Source organism: Podarcis tiliguerta (genome assembly GCF_965153285.1).
Source record: "Podarcis tiliguerta genome assembly, chromosome: 2".
Lineage (NCBI taxonomy): Eukaryota > Metazoa > Chordata > Lepidosauria > Squamata > Lacertidae > Podarcis > Podarcis tiliguerta.
The window spans coordinates 6300557-6318711 of record NC_139535.1 but is presented as its reverse complement, the minus strand read 5'-3'; the positions used below and the strand labels follow the sequence as shown (position 1 = coordinate 6318711).

The 18155-nt window shown below is 44.7% G+C and overlaps 1 protein-coding gene across 1 annotated transcript; it reads left to right on the top strand.

Annotated features, from left to right (window-relative positions):
* Nucleotides 1–3026: 3026 nt before the first annotated feature.
* On the top strand, nt 3027–16542 carry LOC310670659 (uncharacterized protein). The gene is made up of 4 exons (XM_083426298.1): nt 3027–3140; nt 5192–5242; nt 12278–12399; nt 13652–16542. Exons 3-4 carry the CDS (start codon nt 12366–12368, stop codon nt 14899–14901), a joined length of 1284 nt encoding a protein of 427 aa, XP_083282424.1. The 5' UTR covers nt 3027–3140; nt 5192–5242; nt 12278–12365; the 3' UTR covers nt 14902–16542.
* Nucleotides 16543–18155: the final 1613 nt, after the last annotated feature.

Below are 18155 nucleotides of genomic sequence, written 5' to 3'. Positions count from 1 at the left end.
TTTAAATGAAGGGTATGTCTTTATTTAAATGAAACCTTCAGCTCAGATGCTCGATGTCAGAGATTCAGGCATTTCTGCTACAGTGCAACCTTGGTTGTCAAATGTAATCTGTTCCAGAAGACAGTTCAACAACCAAAAACATTCGACAACCAAGGTTCAATTGCCGGTCAGCAAAATCCATTGAAAAATGGAGAAAAAATGGAGAAACGCACCTCAAAAACAGAAACATTCACTTCCGGGTTGTCGGCGTTTGGGTTCCGAATTGTTCAGCTTCTGAAGCATTTGACAACCGAGGTTCCACTGTACTAGGAGGCCGAGGGACCCAGAGAGGTTTGCAGCCGACTCCACCGTCTCCGCCATCAGTGATTTTGGAGAAACCACTTGAAGCATCTATTGTGTCAAGCTACTTCAATTGCTTTTGTTCGGTTTGCTGAGGGCAAACAGCTGAAAGTCTCTAAATTTTGATAATCTTCTTCTTCTTTGGATATCACTCGCAGCTGAGTAAGATTGTCTTCCATAAACACGGCTTTAGCAGTGAGTCCGTAAGTGACTGTGGAGGCCAATTCTGGATCTACACGTCCTTCCACAGTGGGGACATAGGTTTCTGGGCGGGAGTTTCTCCCTTTCGTCCTGAGTTTGAGCATCTTCAAAGCCCATGACACCTTTGGTAAAGGCTGTTCTCCAGTTGGAGCACTCTCAGTGTGGTGTAGTGGTTAAGAGTGGTGGACTCGTAATCTGGTGAACTAGGTTCACGTCTCCGCTCCTCCACATGCAGCTGCTGGGTGACCTTGGGCTAGTCACACTTCTCTGAAGTCTCTCTCATTATCAAATTAATGAAATGTTTAAAAAAGATCTAAAGTTAAGAGGTTTTGAGGAGAAAGAGTCGAAATTCCAGAAAGAAATATTAAATAGTGACTTTAAAATTCTGGCTAAAATGTATAAGATATTGCTAGAATGGCACACGAAAGATGAAGAGGTAAAATCAGTTATGATTGATTGGGCTAAACACTTTGGATATAACATACAAATGGAGGATTGGGAGAAATTGTGGAAAGAAGGTTTAAGATAATGAATTGAAAAAAAAAGTTTAAATATACCTTTGTTAAGAAACCAGAAGCACTCCTACTTGGTATTGTAGGGAATGAGATAAATAAGAAAGATAGGAAATTATTTTTATATGCAGTGACAGCAGCGAGAATATTGATAGCTCAGAAATGGAAGCAAGAAGAGTTACCTACATTGGAAGAATGGGGAATGAAGATGATGGACTTTGCAGAACTTGATAGACTGACAGGAAGAATTCAAAATCGACGAGACCAGAGATTTACTGAAGAATGGGAAAAGTTTTCAGAATATATGCATAATCTAAGTGAAAAACAAATAATGCTTGTAACCTTTAATGAAGCTTTGTAAAAAGAAAGGTTTAGAATTTGAGTGAAATAAGATTTAATTTTTAAATAATTAGGTGAGACATCAGAAAAGTGTAAGAAATTAAGAAGGGAGGGAGTACCAGCCAAGTTGAGGGAAGTCAAAAAAGAGAAGGGATGTTAAAAAATTGTATGAATTGTATTAATTTGTTTTATTTGTAAACTGAATAAAAATTATATTTTTTTAAAAAAAGAAGTCTCTCAGCCTCACTCACCTCACAGAGTGTTTGTTGTGGGGGAGGAAGGGAAAGGAGAATGTTAGCCGCTTTGAGACTCCTTCGGGTAGTGATAAAGCGGGATATCAAATCCAAACTTCTCCTCCTCCTCCTCCTCCTCCTCCTCCTCCTCCTCTTCTTCTTCTTCTTCTCAGGCCAGTGTTTCCCAGCTGTAGGGGTTTATACAACAAACTCCTCTCTCCCCCTGACTTGCGAGAGGCATGACAAGGGCAGAGCAAAGGGAAGCAATGCACAGGCGTAGTCTCTGACTGGAGTGGGGAGATAGATGGCTGTGGGAAGGTGGGGATCTTTAATCTTGGCAACCAATTTCAAGGAGTAAGATCTACGTTTCTCCCTTTCGTCCTGAGTTTGAGCATCTTCAAAGTTCATGACACCTTTGGTAAAGGCTGTTTTCCAATAGGAGCGCTCGCAGGCCAGTGTTTACCAACATGAGTTTGACCAAACTGCGGGAGGCAGTGGAAGACAGAAGTGCCTGGCGTCCTCTGGTCCATGGGGTGACGAAGACTCGGACACGACTAAATGACTAAACAACAACAACAACAAATACTACTTTGAGAGAGAGAGATTTGCTTCGGATAATAAACCTGATTTGCAATGGGGTTGAATCATTTTGATTGCCACTGTATACAAATGTAAACAACAACCGTCTTAATCCTGGCATGGTCTTCAGCTAAAGCTAACCTAAAAAATGAAATAATTTCCCCCCCCCATCCCCTAGCACCTTAGAGACCAACTAAGTTTGTTATTGGTATGAGCTTTCGTGTGCATGCACACTTCTTCAGATATCTGAAGATATACAGTGGTACCTCGGTTTCAGTACTTAATTCATTCTGGAGGTCCGTTCTTAACCTGAAACTGTTCTTAACCTGAAGCACCACTTTAGCTAATGGGGCCTCCCGCTGCCGGAGCACAATTTCTGTTCTCATCCTGAAGCAAAGTTCTTAACCCGAGGTACTATTTCTGGGTTAGCGGAGTCTGTAACCTGAAGCGTGTGTAACCCGAGGCAACACTGTATTTCGTATCTGAAGAAGTGTGCATGCACAGGAAAGCTCATACCAATAACAAACTTAGTTGGTCTCTAAGGTGCTACTGGAAGGATTTAATTTTTTTTTGTTTCGACTAGGCAGACCAACACGGCTACCTAGCTGTAACTAGAACTAAGAAATGAAGCCCGGCTGCTGCCCGAGGCCATCTCACATATTCTATTGAGATTCCCTTGATCCGCCTATGATTTTATGATTCTAAGGCAAAACTCCCATCTGTCAAATGCAAAAAAAAAAAAAGGGGGGGGGGAGCAGAGATCTGTCCTGGCAAGGGTTAAAAATGCAATGAACTCGCTTCCTAGAGAGGAAAGGGATTTGGGGACGAGGTCTTTGCCAAAGCGCCTCCTTCCGAAGCGCCTTCCTGCCTGCCTCTCCCTCCCCAGGGTGGCCTCGCCTCGCCTTTGCCGCTGCGTCGAGGCGCCTCCTGCCACCGGGTGAGCTCCCCCTTTTGCGCATGGGGAGGGGGCAAAGGGGTGTCCCGGGGGTGGGATCGAGACAAAGGGAGGGGGCCCGGGAGGGGGCCTGCAGCCGATCCGCCCGGGATCTGTCCCAAAAAGCCACCCGATCTGGGGAGGGAGGGGGAGATCCTTTCTCTGCCTTCCTGCGCGCAAAAGCGCAAAGCTAGCAGGCCATCCGGGAGGCGAAGCCTCCTTTGTGCTCCGGAGAGAGAGAGAGACAGAATGGAGGCTTCCCCCACATTTTGGTCTGGGAATCCGGGCAGGAGCAGCCCCTCCCATGAAAATAGGGACGTCCTATTCTATTATTATTATTATTATTATTATTATTAATTACACCCCGTCCATCTGACTGCGTTACCCCAGCCACTCTGGTCGGCCTCCAACAAACACACACACAAATATTTTATAATAATAAAACATTAAACATTTTTTAAAAAATTCCCCATACAGGGATGTCTTTTAAAGGTTATATAGATACTTATTTCCTTGGCTCGGGGGTGGCATAACTCTGCACCCACCAACATTTCTCCGATGATAATAGGGACGTCCTATTCAATAATAATAATTATTTTATTTTATTTTTATACCCCACCCATCTGACTGCGTTGCCACAGCCACTCTGGGCGGCCTCCAACATATAGATAGATAGATAGATAGATAGATAGATAGATAGATAGATAGAAATAAAATATAAAAATATTTTATAATAATAAAACATTAAACTTTTTTTAAAAATTCCCTATACAGGGATGTCTTCTAAAGGTTATATAGTTACTTATCTCCTTGGCTCAGGGGTCGCATAACTCCACACCCACCAATATTTCTCTGATGATAATAGGAACGTCCTATTCAGTAATAATTTTTATTTTATTTTATTTTTGTACCCCGCCCATCTGACTGCGTTGCCCCAGCCATTTTGACCGGCTTCCAACATACAACAAAAAATATATTAGAATGTAAAATGCTATTTTATTTATTGATTGGTTTTACCTTGTGGACTTATAGCCGAATAAAGTATCTGAATCTGAATATTAAAATGTTTTATAATAATAAAACATTAAACATTTTTTTAAAACTTCCCTGTACGGGGCTGCCTTCAGATATCTTCTAAAGGTTATATAGTTACTTATCTCCTCTGCTTGGGGGGTTGGATAACTCCCAACATTTCTCCAATGGAAATAGGGACATCCTAAGGGAAAGCGGGACATTCTGGGATCAAATTAGAAACCTTGAAGGCTTCTGCAAATCCTGGGCTGTCCCTGGATAACAGCGTCCCTTTAAGGGTCTGCAAGAGGAGGGGATCTTTGCAGACAAATCCAAACCAGCAGGGGTTTTTTTCATCTAAAGCAGTGGCTCTCAAAGCTGCCGGAATCCAAATTTGAGGGTTTCTTTTTCTTTTTTTCTTGACACACTCTTTTATTTTAATTGTTTTTATTAAATATTTCCTTGGGTTGCAGAAGTACATGCACAGTCTCTATTTTCTTTTTCTTTTTTTAATAATATTTTTATTAAAGTTTTTACATAAGTAGAAAAAATAGCAAACAAACAAAATACAAAAAAAAAAAATCAAAACAGCACAAAGAACAACACAAAAAGGAAAAACAGAAAAACGGGTAAAAAAAACAATTCCATTTCATAGTATTCCTTGCATTTACTTGTTTCCCAGACTTCCCCATGCCTCCCTTCACTGTATTCCAATTCATATATTTGGTCAGCAAATCCCTTCCCTTTTGCTTGCCTAATTTTTAATATCTTAATACATCTTAGTCTCCTTGGTATCTTAACCAATTAAAGCCTTTTAATTTTATACCTTTTAACCTTTAAGTTACCTGTACTCCTTCACCACTTTATTACTAATAACCTTTTAGATTCAATCCGATGACATTCTAACATTCATTAATCTTATCATACACCGTCTCTATTTTCAGATCATAAAGTCCTTTCTACAGATCAGTTATATTCGATGTGGGCCTTTAATGTATTTTTTTAATTTTTAAAAAAATGTTTTTATTTTTGCTTGTTTCTAGTTGAAGTAGCAACAGAGAGACCGTTCCATCTTTAATAAATAGAGTCATTTGGTAAGTACCCTTTGATTCCAGTACCGGGTGCTTTTTTTCTGGAAAAAAAGGTGGGGGGACTTGTTTGTTTATTGTGGGCCCAGTTGCAGTGCCACCACTGCCACCCGCCAGTGGCTAAATGTAAGATGTGATTAATAAACTCAAGCAGACAAGGATGTTTATTGATTGCAGATTTAGGTGGATTTTGGGCTCAGGTATTTGGGTGTATGGGACGCGGGTGGCGCTGTGGGTAAAAGCCTCAGCGCCTAGGGCTTGCCGATCGAAAGGTCGGCGGTTCGAATCCCCGCGGCGGGGTGCGCTCCCGTTGTTCGGTCCCAGCGCCTGCCAACCTAGCAGTTCGAAAGCACTCCCGGGTGCAAGTAGATAAATAGGGACCGCTTACTAGCGGGAAGGTAAACAGTGTTTCTGTGTGCGGCGCTGGCTCGCCAGAGCAGCGATGTCACGCTGGCCACGTGACCCGGAAGTGTCTCCGGACAGCGCTGGCCCATGGCCTCTTGAGTGAGATGGGTGCACAACCCTAGAGCCTGTCAAGACTGGCCCGTACGGGCAGGGGTACCTTTACCTTTTATTTGGGTGTATATCCGTTCTAGCACCCCCAGACAAAAGATGATAATTATTTAATTTTCAAAAGGTAAGGGAACTGAGTTCCCCCACATTCCTGCTAAAAAACAAACAAGCCCTGAGTAATTTCATAAGTACCCTTTGATTTCAGTGCCCCCTTCCCCAAATCAGTGTCCGTGACAATGCCTTGGTATCCCAGATCTTCCCTGTCTGGATGAGGTTGTCACAACGCAAAACGTTTTAATTGTGTGGTTCTCAAAGTGTGTGGCAGGACAGGATGCCAAGTGGAGGATGGCAAGATAACAAGGACGATCAAATAAACATTTTAACATTTAACATTAGAGAGCCAGTGTGGTGTAGTGGTTAAGAGCGGTGGACTCGTAATCTGGGGAACTGGGTTCGCGTCTCCGCTCCTCCACCTGCAGCTGCTGGGTGACCTTGGGCTAGTCACACTTCTCTCAGCCCCACAAGTCTCTCAGCCCCACTCACCTCACAGAGTGTTTGTTGTGGGGGAGGAAGGGAAAGGAGAACGTTAGCCGCTTTGAGACTCCTGAAGGGGAGTGAAAGGCGGGATATCAAATCCAAACTCTTCTTCTTCTTTTTTTAATAACAATTTTTATTAGTATTTTCCACACAACAACAACATGGAAAATATCGAAAAATAACAATACACAAAAACCAGCATACAAAAAACAACAACCAAAATCCATATCTTACAAGTTAATAATATAAACATTAAAAAGAAAAACAAACATTGACTTCCACCAATCCCACAGCACCTCCTTTACCTCTCATTATGTCTTCCTGTTTTCCTTATCTTCTCTATCCTAGCATCTAGATATAAATCCCTCATTCTTATCCATCACTTCACAAGGTTATTCCAGACTCAGCCAGATTTCTGTCCTCGAACCTTGGCTTTTAAGGTATTCATTTAGCCGCTCCCATTTCTTTTTCACTTCACTTTTGGGTTTTTGTCTCATTATATCTGTCAATTTGGCTAATTCTAAATATTCCGAAAGCTTACATAACCATTCTCCCCTTGTGGGTAACTGGTTCTCTTTCCAATACTTAGCCACCAGGATTCTTGCTGCAGACGTTGAATATAAGAAAAAAAATAGTTTTGTCTTCTGGAATATCATCATTTAAATTGAAATTTTGGAGCATGATCCACGAAGAAATAAAATACTAAGACTATCATATAGTAAAAGGCCAGAGGCATTCCTTTTAGGAATTTTAAACATTTTAACATTTCAGTGTGGCATAGTACAGTGTCGAAATGATTTATTTGCAGAATATGGATAGAAATCTTTTCAAAGTCTTTAACTGTAACAGAGAAACTTTCTGCAGTACATAAATATATAATGCAGCAGAAAAGGTTTGAGTGGGGAAAAAAACATCGGAAGTGAAGATGGGAAGTCAATTTATGAAACCGTGTAATCATTTGAGATGCAGATTATTGTGAAAATGTTTGGAAAATTTAATACAAAATAATACACCAAACAGAAAGAAAGAAATCTTGCCGAAACCAAGTACTACTAGGGGCTGTTTCTTTTGTTTTCCCCCAATGCATTTCTTATCAATAAAAGGCTCAACTGCGCAAGACTTCCTGGTGGAAATGAACTGTTCAGATGGAAATGAATGCAGATTAACCGAGCCCTCTGACCCTAGCTGGCCAGGCAGTGGCAACAGGGGTGCATAGGAGTGATGTCATCACCACCCTTTATATCCCACCTTTCTGCCCCCCCATCCTTTCCTCACAACAAACCTGTGAGGTAGGCTAGGCGGAAAGGCAGTGGCTGGCCCAAGGTCCCCAGTGAGCTTCGTGGCTGAGCGGGGATTCGAACCCGGGTCTCCTGGCTCCTAGTCCAACATTCTAACCGCTACACCACACCGGTTCTCTTTTCAGAATTGTTGCTTATGCTCCCTGGGAAGAGAAAGGTGTGAGAAGGTTCAGGGAAGCTGGAGAGGATATATTGTTTACAGTGGTACCTCGGGTTGCATACGCTTCAGGTTACAGACGCTTCAGGTTAAGAACTTTGATTCAGGATGAGAACAGAAATCGTGCTCCGACGGCACAGCAGCAGCAGGAGGCCCCAGTGGCGTAGCGTGGGGGGTGCCAGGGGTGCGAGCCGCACCGGGCGCAATATTTGGGGGGGCGCAAATCCAGAGGGAAGGGACAAGCAATCGAGGCTTGGTTGGGGGGAGGGATCGTCGTCTCCGTTTGGCCGGAGGAAGCGAGAGGGAAAAGAGCCGAGCAGCAGCAGGGAGGAGGAGGTGGGGGGGGGCGCAAGTCCAGAGGGAAGGGACAAGCAATCGAGGCTTGGTTGGGGGGAGGGATCGTCGTCTCCGTTTGGCCGGAGGAAGCGGGAGGGAAAAGAGCCGCGCAGCAGCTGCAGCAGCAGCAGGGAGGAGGAGGAGGAGGTGGAGGAGCAGCAAAGCCGGGAGGAGGAGGGTGGAGGCGCCGCCTGCCTGCCGCAGGATCCAATCCCGAGCCTGCTAATCCCTTGCTCAAAGAGGCAAAGGAAGAGGTGGAGGCGGAGCCACTGGCACGGCAGGGAGAAAAGTTGGAGAGAGCAGCGCGCCTGGGCGCAGCGAGGTTGGGTAGGTGCGTGCGCCCTGGCTGGCTGCCCGCCTCCCGGGCTCAGTGCCTCCATGACCCCTCCAGCGGCGATGGGAGAGATCGGGGGTCTGGGCTTCCGAGATACCCTGGAGTGAAATCCTGCTTCACCTTCTTGGGAGTCCCTCTCTTATGCTTTGGGGGGGGGGGTAGCAAGGGGGAAGAATAATGATTTCCTCCACCACCAGCCCCAAATTCTATAGTAAGAGAAATTGGGGGCCAAGCCAACTGGGGAAATGGTGAGTCTCTAACTATAGAGCTCAGGTATTTAGGAGCAAGCTGGCTCTGCCCATAGGGAGGAAAAGCACTCTGTGCAAGCTCAGAAAACCCACGCCATGCCACTGCGCGCTCGCACTCGCAGCTCTCTGCCCCTACCTGGCTCACTCACTCTCTCTCACTGCAGTGCTGGCTGTGCGAATCCGATCCAAGCCGCCCACTGTGGAGGGGAGGGTGCCAGGCGTGCAGTGCGGTGCGGAGGGAGAGCGAGGGACTATCTGGGGGAGGGACAGTGCAGCGGGGGGGCGCAAATTACTTGCCTTGCCCCGGGTTAGGGGGCGCAAATTACTTGCCTTGCCCCGGGTGCTGACAACCCACGCTACGCCACTGGGAGGCCCCATTAGTTAAAGTGCTGCTTCAGGTTAAGAACAGTTTCAGGTTAAAAACAGACCTCCAGAACGAATTACTAACTTGTGCTAGCAAGTTCTATAACTTAGCAGCGTTTACATTCCCCTTTAAACGCACAGCAGGTAGCTGGTTGCAGGCTTGTTTAAGCATCTCGGGTGGCGCTGTGGGTTAAACCACAGAGCCTAGGACTTGCCAATCAGAAGGTCAGCGGTTCTAATCCCCGCGACAGGGTGAGCTCCCGTTGCTCGGTCCCTGCTCCTGCCAACCTAGCAGTTCGAAAGCACGTCAAAGTGCAAGTAGATAAATAGGTACCGCTCCGGCGGGAAGGTAAACGGCATGTCCGTGCTCTGCTCTGGTTCGCCAGAAGCGGCTTAGTCATGCTGGCCACATGACCTGGAAGTTGTATGCCGCCTCCCTTGGCCAATAAAGCGAGATGAGCTCCGCAACCCCAGAGTCGGTCACGACTGGACCTAATGGTCAGGGGTCCCTTTACCTTTACCTTTAAGTCCCCTTATTATCCCTCTTAAAGGAATAAACACACCACAATCTTGTGTAACGTATATAAAAGAAGTCTACAAACGAATCATTATTTCACAGTTGGATCCCTGAAGGCAGACTTAGTTACAAAGTATATATATGTGGATCTATCCCATATGCCAGGGGTGTCCGGATGTGATGAAGTGAGCATGCATGATGGCCGACCAAAGTTGTTGATCTTTTTTAGGGTTTTACCGCAGGAAATAAACTGCCACAGGGGCCAGATTAAACCAACCGGCGGGCCGGATTAGGCCCCGAAACAGACTTTGGACATGCCATATGGGTATAATCCCAGTTTCCTCTGTCGGCTAAAGGCCAAAGAACATTGCTAGCTAAAAAGCTGGTTCAATGGAATAAGTCAAAGAGAGGAAGTGTGCTGTGTGCTTTGCCCTTTTGTTACCTGGGCAGGTAAGGCCACACCCGATCAGGCTTGTTAACATGCCAAAGGAAGTATGTCCCAGTCAGGAGGAAACAGGAAGTTTTCGACTGACTGGACCAAACATTCCCTTGCATGTCCACTCTAGGAAAACAAGGAATGTTGTACTTGACTCCTACTTATGTATCCCATCCCACAAAAGGTCTGTTCTGGCTATCCCGGTATAAGCCCAGTGCCATCAAGTGTCAGAAACAGTGCAGGCTAGGGAGCTACAGGAGCCCATCATCATCATCATCATTTATTATTTATACCCTGCCCATCTGGCTGGGTTTCCCCAGCCACTCTGGGTGGCTTCCAACAGAATATTAAAATACAATAACCTATTAAACATTAAAAGCTTCCCTAAACAGGGCTGCCTTCAGATGTCTTCTAATAGTCTGGTAGTTGTTTATCTCTTTGACATCTGGTGGGAGGGCATTCCACAGGGCGGGTGCCACTACTGAGAAGGCCCTCTGCCTGCTTCCCTGTAACTTGGCTTCTCGCGGCGAGGGAACCACCAGAAGGCCCTCGGAGCTGGACCTCAGTGTCCGGGCTGGACAATGGGGGTAGAGACTTTTAGGGCTTTTAAGGTCAGCAGCAACACTTTGAATTGTGCTCGGAAACGTACTGGGAGCCAGTGTAGGTCTTTCAAGACCGGCGTTATGTGGTCTCAGCGGCCACTCCCAGTCACCAGTCTATCTGCCGCATTCTGGATTAGTTGTAGTTTCCGGGTCACCTTCAAAGGTAGCCCCACATAGAACGCATTGCAGTAGTCCAAGCGGGAGATAACTAGAGCATGCACCACTCTGGTGAGACAGTCCGCGGGCAGGGAGGGTCTCAGCCTGCCTACCAGATGGAGCTGGTAGACAGCCGCCCTGGACACAGAATTAACCTGCGCCTCCATGGACAGCTGTGAGTCCAGAATGACTCCCAGGCTGTGGACCTGGTCCTTCAGGGGCACAGTTACCCCATTCAGGACCAGGGAGGCGCAGACCTTCCCCGCCCCCGCCCCCCGAGCACCTCATTTCGGTGTTTTCCGGGCTTCTTGCTGAGAGTACTTCTGTTCATCCAAACTGTTTTTGGATTGTGGGAAGGGGGAGTTGAATAATTGGGGGGGGGGGATCTTGTGCCGACTGCTCAATATTCTCAGTAAAGTAATACAGTGGTGCCTCGCAAGACGAAAAGAATCCGTTCCCTGAGTCTCTTTGTCTAGCGTTTTTTTGTCTTGCGAAGCAAGCCCATTAGCAGTTTAGGGGCTATTAGCGGCTATTAAAGGCTTAAGGGATTAGCGGATTAGCTGCTAAAAGGCTATTAGCAGTTTAGTGCCTTAGAAAAAGGGGGTGGGGAGCGAAAAAAAACCCCCAGGAATCGCAAGACATTTTCGTCTTGCGAAGCAAGCCCATAGCAAATTCGTCCTGCGAAGCACCTCCAAAACGGAAAACCCTTTCGTCTAGCGGGTTTTCCGTCTTGCGAGGCATTCGTCTTGCGGGGCACCACTGTATGTTTGAATCTTGAATGCTGGATAGGTGCTTAATTGTTTTTGTATTTGTTTTAAAAAACACACACCAAAATTTGTCTTTTAAAAAACCAACCCATGACTAATCGAAGGGGAAAGTAGGTTTTTATCGTTAACGTAGGTTTGACACCTGTGTGGATCCAATAATAGACTTTTGATTGTTTATTCACATCCCTCTTGACCTCGGGGGGGGGGGGATCTTGTGCCGACTGCTCAATATTCTCAGTAAAGTAATATGTTTGAATCTTGAATGCTGGATAGGTGCTTAATCATTTTTGTATTTGTTTAAAAACAAACAAACCAAAAATTGTCTTAAAAAAACCCCCAACCCATGACTAATCAAAGGGGAAAGTAAGTTTTTATCGTTAACGTAGGTTTGACGCCTGTGTGGATCCAATAATAGACTTTTGATTGTTTATTCACATCCCTCTTGACCTCGTGTGTTCGTTGTATCTCCCTTGTGGTGGGCTACAGCTTCGAACAATAAAGTTTTGTTTATCCACTCAGACCGCCGATACAACTTTTTCTTATTTGGATGTGTTTCAATTTGCCTCTGAGACACAGGCGATGGAGCTAGCAAGTCCTGGAAAGCCATCTCTTTCTGGAAATGACCTTCCCTGAGCCTAAACCGTTATCTCTCCTCGAGAACGCCACTCAAGAAGGATTCATTAAATTACGAGAATAATGATCAGCAGTTATCCTTTTTTATGTAGCTGGCTGATAATCTGATCTACAAGGATGAAATGTTTTCCTTTCCCCCCCCAGTGTCCTTTGAGGACGTAGCTGTGCATTTCGCAGAAGGGGAGTATCGGCTTTGCTGGATCCTGACTAAAGATCTCTGAATCAGGGAGTCATGGAAGAGATCTATGGGACTGCAGCCTCTCAGGGTAAGCAAGCAACCTGCTTAGATCAAAGTACCTGTTTTGAAATTTCTGTATGTGATTAGCTCAGGGGTTCTTAATCCACTGCAGTTAGGTTTGAATGGGCAGCTGTCTATTGTGTTCTCTCTTAATATACCCCCTCCAGTTGACCTGACTGGTCTGAATAGGCCAGGCCTTTTGAAAGGCAAGTTTCTGATTTGTTCGGTGGGTGAAACAAGTAATTTTCAATGAATATTAATTGGAAAATACGTCTTGTGTAGTAATTTTTTGAAATCTGTAAATACATTTTTTAAAAAGTTTTTAAGGATTGTAGGTTTGCCATATTTCAAAAAGTTGTTGACCTTTTCTTGCTAAATCTCCAAATAAATTGAGGTTTTTGAGCTTTTAAAAAGTAAATTCACCCCAAAATCTTCACTTCCAACATGGGTTGCCAAACGTCTGGGTTTCCCTGGACATTTCAGCAATTTCTGGATATTCCACCTGGTTTCTTTTTTTAAAAAAAGTTTTTATTTATACTTTTCAAATTTATACATTTCAGAGCTTGACTTCCTTCCCCTCTTTCTCCGGTTCCTTAAATTTATTTTTAATATCTTCTGCATATCCAAATTCATTTAATTTGCTCATTTAATTATCTACTTTCAGTATTTACTCTTATGAAACGGCAGGTTATTACAATAATCCTGCCAGTGTTTTTTATCTGTTTGCAATTTATCTGTAAATATTCAATAAACCTTTTCCATTTTTTTAATAAAAAGTTTGTTATCTTGATTTCTTATTCTTCTGGTAAGTTTTGACATTTCTGCATATTCCATAAGTTTTTGTATCCATTATTCCTTTGCTGAGACTTCTGCTTCATTCCATTTTGGGGCGAGTAGCATTCTCGCTGCTTTAGTCGCATACATAAATAAATTTCTATACAATTTAGGTCAGGCACCCTCAAACTCAGCCCTCCAGATGTTTTGGAACTACAATTCCCATCATCCCTGACCACTGGACCTGTTAGCTAGGGATGATGGGAGTTGTAGTCCCAAAACATGTGGAGGGCCGAATTTGGGGGTGCCTGATTTAGGTAGTTCTGTCCCTATGATTCCCAAAAGAAAAGCTTCTGGGTTGTTGGTTTTTAAATAAAAGATATTTTGAACATCCTTTTCAATTCCTTATATATCATTTCCCAGTAAGCTTCAGCCTTGCTACCACCTCAATGATTTGAGGCTCTATGTCTTCCTCAGGCTCTTATTAGTTTCTCTCTTCATTGCAGAAGGTGATCTATCTGAAACCGAGAATAATGGAGAACAACATGCGACAGAGACAGAGGGAAAAGGCAGCTGTACTGGAGAGAAACCATACCAATACACAGAATGTGAGAAGAACTTTGGAGAAAACTCCACCCTCTCTTCTCATCAGGAAATTCACCCGGAGGAGGAACCATACCGGTCTTTGGAATGTGGAAGGGACTTTGGAGACGATAGCCTTCCTCCTCCTCCGATAATTCCCACGAAGGAAAAACCTTACACCTGCAAGGAATGTGGAAAGAGCTTCTCTCGGAAGTTGCGTCTAACTAATCATCAGAGAATTCATACAGGGGAGAAGCCGTTTCAGTGCCTGGAGTGCGGCAAGTGTTTCATACACAACTGCAGCCTGTCGTACCACAAGAGGATCCACACCGGCGAGAAACCCTACAAATGCCTGGAGTGTGAGAAGAGCTTCACTCGGAAGATCATTCTCACCAATCATCAGAGAGTTCACACCGGCGAGAAGCCGTACAAATGTTTCGAGTGCGGAAAGAGTTTCACCCGGAAGGTGATCCTGGCAAACCACCAGACGATTCACTCCGGGGAGAAACCCTACAAGTGCTTGGAATGCGGGAAAAGCTTCACTCTGAAGGTGCACCTTACCGCACATGAAAGAATCCACACAGGAGAGAAACCGTATAAATGCCTGGAGTGCGGGAAGAGCTTCAGCCGGAACTCCAACCTCGCTTACCACCGGAGAGTCCACACGGGGGAGAAACCCTATAAATGCCTGGAGTGCGGAAAGGGCTTCAGAAACAGCACGAACCTGACTTACCATCAGGAAATCCACACCGGGGATAAGCCGTATAAGTGTTTGGAGTGCGGAAAGTGCGTCAGACGGGCGGCGGACCTCGTCAACCATAAGAAAATCCACACCCAGGAGAAACCCCATATGTGCTTGCACTGCGGGAAGTGCTTCACCCTGAAGAATTACCTCAGACGTCATCAGAGAATCCACACGGGAGAGAAACGGTATAAATGCTTTGAGTGCGGGAAATGCTTCACGGAGAAGACCACCCTCACGAAACACCACCGAACTCACACAGGGGAGAAACCGTACGAATGCATGGAGTGTGGGAAAACCTTCACGCAGAGCTACTCTCTCAGTCTCCATCAGAGAAGCCACACCTCCATGTTTGGAGTGTGGGAACAGCTTTCTTCGCAGCTCCAGCCTTTGTTCCCGCCACAGAATCCGTACAGCGGAGAACCGATATAGATGCTTGGAAATAGCTTCAAGAAAAGTCTCGCTTTCCCATTTCCCGGAGCAGAGAAACCGTAGAAATGGTAGCAGAGACTTTGCGAAGAAGCAGAAACTTCAGTAATCAAAGGAGACACAGTTGGGGGTTGAGATTATATTAAAGCTTTGGAGTGCGGAAAAAGCTTGGGTGGCAATTCTGAGAGGGTAGGATCCATATAAAGGCCAGAAAAAATTGAAATCCTTCCACTGCATTTATCTTCCCAACTCCCCCTCAACCACCAGAAAATTCATATAGCTATGAGATTAACTGTTGGTGCTTTGAAGCTGTAAAGAGCTTCAGAAAGTTTCAGCCTTACCTGGCGTTGAAGAGTTCTCGCACGGAGGAAACCATATAAACGCATGTGAAAACGAGGACTTTGATTTGCAAGATGTCGGTGACCAAACGGGATCCAGGAAGCTAAAACAACCCCCCAAAACAACCCACCTGGAAAGTTTTATTTTAAATACAATCAGCAGAAGAACGATAGGTGTAGTTTTGTTTATGAACCATGGAAGTATAGAAAGGGAGAGCAACTGCAAACTATATATAATTTTGGGGAAGGGAAAGATAAAAGGAACGGTGGGTAAAATAAAACACGATGAATAAAAAGGGAAAGCGAAGACTGAAATAAACTGTATTAAGATAACCTGGTGAAGCGGCTGTTACATGGAAAATTAAAATTGACTGTGACTTCACGGGGGTCACCTAAACTCCCAACGGCCCTCTCTTTAAAGCTTGTGTAACTGCCGTAGCTACATACCCCCTTAGTTTAAAAGAAGAATATCGCTAGTATCTAGAATGCGATTGCGTGGGGAAAGGCTCTGGCGGTTTTAGATGCTGATAGTAGATATAGAAATAGAATAAGGAAACTGTATATAATCGAAAGGTTTGTGAACTGAATCCCCCGCCTCAGAGGCCATCTAGTGGGCAGGGGACAGTCTTTTCTTATTTTCCCTGGTGAAGTTTGGAGAGGTCGGCGTGCAAATATCCCAACATCTCCCCAAAGATCAAATGGGGGAGCAAAATCTGTGGGAATGTGAATTTTGGGAGGCCTCTCCACCTGATGCTTAGGCTGCATATATATGTAAATAAAACCGTATATCCGAAACACAGCACTGTCCCCAATTAGTCTTAATGCTCTTACACATTTTAAAAACGTCTTCAATAATCCTTTTCTAATGTAGACGGAGAATCGGATGTCTTCCCCCTTTATCTTTGGTGTTTCTTATAGCATGGGTAGGCATACTAATGCCCAGGGGCTGGATCCGGCCCAGTCGCCTTCTAAATCCAGCCCACAGACGGTCCGGGAATCAGTGTATTTTTCCATGAGTAAAATGTGTCCTTTTATTTAAAATGCATCTCTGGGTTATTTGTGGGGCAGAGGAATTTGTTCGTTATTATTTTTCAAAATATAATCCGGCCCCCCACAAGGTCTGAGGGACAGTGGACCGGCCCCCTGCTGAAAAAGTTTGCTGACCCCTGCTTATAGCTTTGTTCTCCTCCCTCCCTCTTTTTTCCCCTTTCCCTCTTTCCTCTCTTATATTCCCGATTCTGCTTGTTCTAGATATTATTTCATTGTATTGTGAAAACTTTAATAAAAATCCATTTTAGAAACTTAATTCTCTTCCACCTTTTTGCCGGTCTTTTTGTTTGTTGTTTTTGGTCATTCCTGCTTCAAAATTAGTCTCCCTCTCCTGTGTTTCTTAAGCGATGCCCACACATGCGGTTACGATTGGATTTTGGGCATTACAGCTGGAGATCACCCTTCCCTTTCATAGGACTTCCAGTTGCTCAGACGGAGATCTAGTGGCGAGGTGAGATGGCTTTGATACAAATCATTTGGCGCTTTCGGGAGGGCATTCCACAAACGAGGGGCTGCCACTGAAAAGGCCCTGTCAAGACCAAGTGGGTGGCACTCCCTAGTGGCACTAATGTGCTCATCTGTCGCTCTTCAGGTGCGAGATGGTCGATATTGGGAAAGGCACCTTTTCAGGAACATGTGTCCCAAGCCATTTAGGGCTTTATCTTTTTTTCCTTTTTCTTAGGCAAGCCCTCGTAATAATAATAATAATATTTTTTTATTTATACCCCGCCCTCCCCAGCCAAGGCCGGGCTCAGAGCGGCTTACAAGCAATAATAAAAACAAGATGAATGATTACAACTTAAAAACAAAAGTAAAATTCAACATTAAAATAATGGAACATTAAAATATTAAAATGTAGCCTCATCGCAGGAGGAGAAGGAAAAGAAAAAAGAAAGATAGGGAGGGAATCAAATTGGCTCCAAGCCAAAGGCCAGGCGGAACAACTCTGTCTTAGAGGCCCTGCGGAAAGAAATCAGATCCTGCAGGGCCCTGGTCTCATGAGGCAGAGCATTCCATCAGGCCGGAACCAGTGTTGAGAAGGCCCTGGCTCTGGTTGAAGCCAATCTAACTTCCTTAGGGCCTGGGACCACTAGGGTGTTGTTATTTATGTACCTTGAGGCTCTCTGTGGGGCATACTCGTAGCCAAGTAAGTTTGTCTTACATGAACACAGTCTTAACAGTGAGTCCGTAAGTGAGGCCAATTCTGGATCCACACGTCCTTCCACAGTGGGGACATAGGTTTCCGGGTGGGAGTTGATCCTAGTGAGGGTTTGCAAAGCAGTGCCTTCCTCTTAGCACATATCTCCCTGAGTGATGGGCTGTATTGAGGTGTGAGATGATGGGATTTCTGGGTGTGTGGAATGGGGGACTGAACATTCACAAAAATGCTAAAACGGCTTGGAGTCTTCTCTGCCAGCTTCCTCCTCCTATTTTTGTAGTCCGATGCCTCAAAAGAGCACCATCTCTGTGCAATACCTGTTTCCCCCTGGAGGTCTGGTGGCAATCTCTCACAGGTGCCTTAGCTGTGGTTCCTCCATCAGAGGGGGTGGGACAAGGTGCCCCTTGGGGTCCCTTCCAACTTTAAGATTCTATCCTTAAAACCGGAGTATCAGAAAGAGTGGAATAAATTTAATGATTATTTAGTTAAATTTGTTAAGTTAAGCTAACTGAAAATAGCTTACAGATATTTAATGGGCTTAGGATTTTATTTATGTTAAGTGATGAATTAATATGTTTAATTCCATAAGGTGAAGATCTAAGGATGTTAATGTTTAAGTTAAATTTCATAAAAATTGGGATTTGGAAAACCGTTAAAAAGACATGCAATGAAATTCAACCAAGGGGAAGCAAGGAAGTCACTTAACATAA